Below are 6,239 nucleotides of genomic sequence, written 5' to 3'. Positions count from 1 at the left end.
GTGGATTTTTAAAATGGGTCTTAGCTTTCAACTGCAATACCAGGCAACTCATTCAACAATGTACACATTGCTTTTCTATAATTTGGGAAATGTTTGACAGTAGTTCAAAGAAGGAAAAAAAACTTTTAAGTCAAGCAAGAAGTGATTTTTAGGTTTGCTTGAACCTACTAGAAGGAGTTTTTAATTGGTTATGAAACAGTCAAAACTTTATACTGATGCTTCTATATAACCTATATAAGCAAACAAGATCATTAGCAAGAAGATTGGCTCTTTCTATATTATTCTTATTGCCTTGGATTCGGTCAGATTCCTCTTGGAATAAATGAAACAAGGCAGTGGAAACACTACCACTCGTGTCCATAGGGGCCGTCAACACAGAAGTTTCTTGTTGCTGCTTTAATGGGATCAAAGTAAACAAAATCAGAAGTACTCATACTTGTATTGAACTTTGTAATTATAAATGAGCATCAGTGCTAGCTACCTCAGTTTGTGTGCCTCTAATGCCACGAGTGACACTTTCCTGCTCTTTCTCCGGCACTGGGTCATTGTTGGAAATTAAAAATGGACTAGATGAGACTGAACACACCAAAAATGTGATTTACAAATTATTCTCCTGTTTTGTCTGTCTATGGGTGGAAGGTACACTGTTTGCTCTATGAATGCGTATTATTCACACTCTCACAAATGGATTATGCCATGTTGTGTTTCTTCACCAACAGACATTACAGTCTTCTACGCATATTCATGAATCGGGTATAATGAAAAACTCCTAAAAGATTCAGATTTATGGACTGATGCACGGTGAAAACAAATGCCGGTATGTTCTCTGTGCCATGCCTTGGATTACCACAGAGTCATAAATATCTGCAACCCTGGCACAAGTGTACCCGTTAACCCGTTGCTGATTGTCTTGAATGGGAGGCATCTAAAAATAAATGTGCATCACTTCATGTGGACTACAGGAGGTTGCCATGACAACCGGGCTTGTTTTTGTGTCACGGGAGGCCAGCTGAGTCTCTGCCAGCAAGGAGGGAGGAAGGGAAGGAGGGCGATGGGGGAGAAGGAAGAAGCAGAAGGAAAGAAAAGGAGGGATGGAGTGAGAGAGGAAGAGAGAGATGGAATGGAAGACGACAGGAAGGAGAGATATGATGAAATAAAGAACAAGACGGGAGAGGAATAAAGAGAAAGCAAGATTTATGAAGGACCAAATGTTCACCAGGAATCTTATTATCTATACACTCATATATTTGAACCTTTATGCCTCTGCAGAAGGATTACTGAACGTACACACAGTTTTGAACAACAACCACCTTTTCATTCATACAGTAACACACATCCCCACTCTGGCTGAGCCCAGTGTAACCAAACAATACAACCACATCTTTTCACTAACAGCTGGTATTCAGTGTGCACTGGCCACTGGCTGAAGCGCTGACCTTCTGGTAGCAAGCCACTTTTTCCAACCTTCAGGCAACTGCTACCCCATTAAAATCATCAGAATACCACAAAGACAAAGGTCTAAGGTGCTTCCAGGCATTTTCGATTATTCTTATGCTGGCCCAGTGTGCACATATATTATTTCTGTACTTTTCAAGGGTACTGCTGCAGAGAGGAGAGGCATCCCCCCTGATATCCTCCCTTCTGCTCATGCTGTCCTCTTACCCTACTTCAGCGTTACCCACAGTATGCTAACATTAGTGACAGCCCATCTACAATCCCCCTCCCACACACACACACACAGAGTCCCTAACCCCCTGCTGAGCTAAAACAGGAAAATCCAAAAATAGTAAACGCAGTGGGCTCACTCAAGGGAAAGCAAGTATGAGAGAATGAGGGGAAAAACACCTGCAGTCAAAAATAGCAGAAGCTGTCCTTTCGATCAGGCTATTTATAGAGCACAACTGCAGCAAGATCTGCCACAGTGTCATGAAAATTTTATTAGTGAAGCTGAGAAGGGGGTGTTTTTATGTTTAAATTGAACACAAAGGAGCCAGGAACAGACATGAAGCCTGTGCTGCGAGAAATGGCAAACCAAAGAACACCTCCAGCAGTGAGAAAATGTGTCTACACCTGGGCTTCCATAACGTTGGTGAATGTGGAGAGAGATACAGTAAAGATAGCTAGTGGTTAGAGTTACATTTTAACCATTTACAGCAGCAGACCTGTTCTACAAAGTCCCTTATATTAAGGTCATTTATATGATTTCCATCACTACAGGTAATCAATATTAAGGATTCAAAGTCCTAATGCACTGAGGCACATGTTAAAGAACCATCCTCACTAGAATCATACCTGGGAAAAGAATAAACAACTGGAACAAGTAGTAGAAAAACATACATAGATTTGTTTGTTTTAAAATAAGCCATTAGGAGTTTCAGTGCAACCAGATGAAGATGATATGAGGGAGAGGGGGGATTTTTTTTATCATTTAAGCTGACTCAGCACCACATAAGAAAATATGTTTATTTTGATTTAGTTAAGTGAGAATACAGACGCCAATCTCATGTGTGTACGGTAAATATGAAGCTACAGCCAGCAGCCGGTTAGCTTAGCTTAGCAAAAAGACTGGAAACAGTTAGCCTGGCTCCGTACAAACTACCAGCACCTCTAAAGTTCACTATTCAACACGTTATATCTTGTTTTGTTTAGTTGAAGCATTTCCTGAAGAATAAAGGGCTGTTTGACAGGTAAACATTTACTACTCAAGGCTGAATTTCCAGCTTTACAAGCCATACAAGCTAGTGAGTTTATCTCAACACGAGAAACATTTTGTGCAACCAGCCATGTTGTCATGTTAACTCAGAGGAGGAAAGTCATTTGTTCTCTGGAGGATGATCTTTGTGGGAACAGAAACACTAAAGAAAAGAATTTATTGTACCTAAATAGAAGCAAGACGACACAGATTTATTTGTCTTTCAACTTTTCCAATTCGGAAGAACAAAAACTGTTATCACAACAAGCACACGTGCAAATGTAATTTGATGAGACTATTTTGAATAATAGATGGTGGTAGTAGCCTGAGGTAAAATTAAAATGGAAGGACAGGGAGGCAAAATGTTTGTCGCGCTTGGTTCAGCACTGTATTATCTGACTTACGAGGCTAATTAATGTCACCGTTGCATTTCCATCCCTCACAGTCCTACAATCTCCACTGTTAGGGAAAATTCAGGTGTTAATTGGATTGACGTGTTAAACCTTATTTCCTGGATATGACGCATCTCTTTAATACACAGAGGGACTGACATCTATGAATAGTTTTACAGCCATCAATAGAGTTTGGATGGGCACCCACTTGTTTTGGGTCAATCTCATCCCACGTATAAGCCCTCAGTAAATAGTTATAAAGCCAGAAATAGCCATGATTGAGCCTCGTCCTCCTTCTCTCGCTCATATAAATAAATGCAAACGCATTTGTGCTCAGTGATCTGTTCAAGCACGTGCACATCCACACGTAGAGCTCACTCTCTCACACACACCCTTACACATGCCTTATTTGTGTTTCTTCTACACACAAACAAATAAAGTCTGTCTATATGGCATCTCTGTCCAACATTTTCTCTCTCTCATGCACACACACACACACAAATTTCCCTATTCCTGCCCTTGTTTATCTGACATGCCACATCAGAGCCCTGGCAGCCCAGGCCCCATTTAGATTTCCATTTATAGTGTTGAAGATGAATTATTAAATACACCAAGAGTTTTTTTTAGCCTCTCTTTTCATAAAATTGAGGTGAAGAGAGGAATTACAATGACTCTAATCATAGCTGCAATTCCCTGCTATTAAAACAAAAGCCACGAGCAGCCTGCGCAAGATGGAAAACCAGGTAATGAATGCACGGAGGGAAGCGGACAATGGGCGAACCAAACGCGGGGGTTTGTGAAATGGAAATTCGGAAACTGACAGATGCTTTTGAAAAGGCCGACCAGCGGAGATGCACATTGGGTGCATATTTTTGTCTGGCAGGGGCAGAAGCAGAGATGGCTGCTTTCAAATAGACATGTCACAGTGTTAAAGTCTGATGCTGCACCTTTAAGTGTGTGTGAATGTTTATGGTAAGAGGGGTCACTGCAGCACTTGGCGGCATGACAACACACCTATAACAACGCTTTTCCATGCTTCACTCTCATCGGCGCTGCCCAACTTGGCTTTCTTCCTGCAAATGTCTTATTACACACTTGTGTTACTTGAAACATAGCAGGACATGCTGTATTGCACCACTTTTCTTTAAAGATCTTAGGGTGAGTTAGACAGCTATTTGTAGTAAACATATGATCATTACATGCTTGGGTTCATTATTTTGATTTAGGCAGAGGATGGATGCAGGTTGACTCATAAAACAGCTTTTTGCTTGACTTCTGTTACTTTAAATATGGCTGCTTGGTCTTTTATTGCACTTTCCTGGCTTAGTCAGTACTCTGCACATACTTAAAGTTTAATGATTAGCTCAGGTGCAAACACTCTGAATTTTGTACAAGTGTGCACTTGAGAGAATAATGACCTGCTGTTGGTCTGTCAAATTTCACTGAAGCTGACCACTCAGCCTATGCCATTGTTATGGACTTGGCCTGACTAAAAAGCAATGCTATCATTACCGGATTTATCAAGAAACTGGTTCATAACATGTTGTGTAAGGCATCAACAAAACCTTTCAGCCAAACAAGAAGCACCCAAGTCATCAAACAGAATATGAATTGTGTGATAATCTTTATCATTAGAATTAAATAAACATAATGTAAATATATTAAATCTAACTGAAATCTACTAAGTGCTTCATTTGGTGCTTTGACTGTGGTTTTAATGGACCCTCTATTGTCTAAATCCCCCTTGCTGACAAGCTGACTTCATCTCACACAAAAGTTGGACGAGCTTTAAAGCGATCATCACAGAGACAATAAGGGTGCGTGAATGGCGCCAGGAAATAATTTAAATGTGCTGAGTTAAACAGATGGCCCGTGCGTACAGTGTTTGCATATAAACAGGGTTTTGGATCATCGTGTACTGCAGAGCCAGAACAAACAGCAGGCGCCTCTCTCCAGTCTGCAGGTAAACATGCACACTTTACATCCTGACAACTAGTGCTGAGTCAGCAAGACATAGATGTCTAGGGACGTTGTGGAGATATTAGCATTCAGCCCTCAGTGGTTAAGGATAATACGCAGACACTGCAAAGAGTTTAATGCAGTGAAAAGACACTGACGTTCACAATTGCCCAATAATGGACAGTGTCTCTCATGCTGTTAGCTTTCCCAAAGTCACAGGTGACTGAAGGAATTTTACTATCAGGGCAAAAGCTGTGTGTGTGTGTGTGTGTGTGTATATAACTTATTTTGTAAAAACATATTTCTGTCTTTCTTTTAGGCAAAAGCACAGGGAGGTTTAGAACAGGTCTGCTCTGTATATTTTATCATGTTTTTTTATTCTGTAAGTCGCCCCAGGATACCTTTTCTAATTGAATCTTTATCAGAGCTCATCCAAAACAAACCTGAAAAGGATGTATGGACCTAATAAGTAATAGGTAATGTCTCAGCAGAACGAAATGATGAAAATCCATGGCCTGATTCCTTCACACATACAAAACTGAGAGACATCAAAAGGTTTTAAATAAACCTGTGTGCAATGTATGGTACACCAAATTTGGTGTCAGTGCAATCAGTGCAAGACCTGTGTAAATTTAGCTCTATGTGAATATAAAATCAAATTAATTCTACATTTAGGTTTTAATAAACTGACTGACTTCAGAAAGCAGAGAACATATGGTACCAACCTTAAGAGGAGGGACAGGCAGAGGCTTATTGTCCTTGTCCAGGGAGATGAAAGTGAAGAAGGCTGAGACTGCACGATATTTCCCTTTCTCTGCGTCCACCAGCGAGGAAGCATCGACCAGCACTTCAATTTCCATAGACTTGTTACTGACAAATGTGAGGCGCCCCGTCACCGTCACCACACAGCCTTGGGGAAGAAGATTAAGAAAAGTATATTTGAGTCAAGCTACTGTGGAATGTAGTCGTCAATAGAAATGTAAGTTTCATAGGGGTTATGTTTTCAACAACTTTAAATATTGCATTGCAACTGTCTCACACCGAAACAATTGATGTTTTGAATCACCTGAAACCTTTGAGAGAACACAACGATATTTACTTTAAATAATTGAAAGTTAAAACCAAAGACTTTCATGTATAGTTATACTGAACACGAACTGAACACGGAATAAGCTGATAGTCAGCCGAGGAAAACT

The 6,239-nt window shown here is 40.4% G+C and overlaps 1 protein-coding gene across 4 annotated transcripts in view; it reads right to left on the bottom strand.

The window, feature by feature from the left end:
- The window catches only part of acot7 (acyl-CoA thioesterase 7), a 57,798-nt gene that overhangs the window by 8,030 nt on the left and 43,529 nt on the right, over nucleotides 1-6,239 (bottom strand). For all 4 annotated transcript variants that reach the window (XM_035657548.1, XM_035657549.1, XM_035657546.1 and 1 more), the window contains one exon: nucleotides 5,769-5,953. In XM_035657548.1, coding sequence (XP_035513441.1) covers nucleotides 5,769-5,953 — 185 coding nt within the window. The remainder of the gene's footprint in view (nucleotides 1-5,768; nucleotides 5,954-6,239) is intronic.

This window comes from Morone saxatilis, unplaced genomic scaffold, assembly GCF_004916995.1.
Source record: "Morone saxatilis isolate NCDOM2014 unplaced genomic scaffold, NCSU_SB_2.0 Contig15, whole genome shotgun sequence".
Classification (NCBI taxonomy): Eukaryota; Metazoa; Chordata; class Actinopteri; family Moronidae; genus Morone; species Morone saxatilis.
The sequence above is the reverse complement of the archived record's forward strand: the minus strand, read 5'-3'. Positions and strand labels throughout refer to the sequence as shown.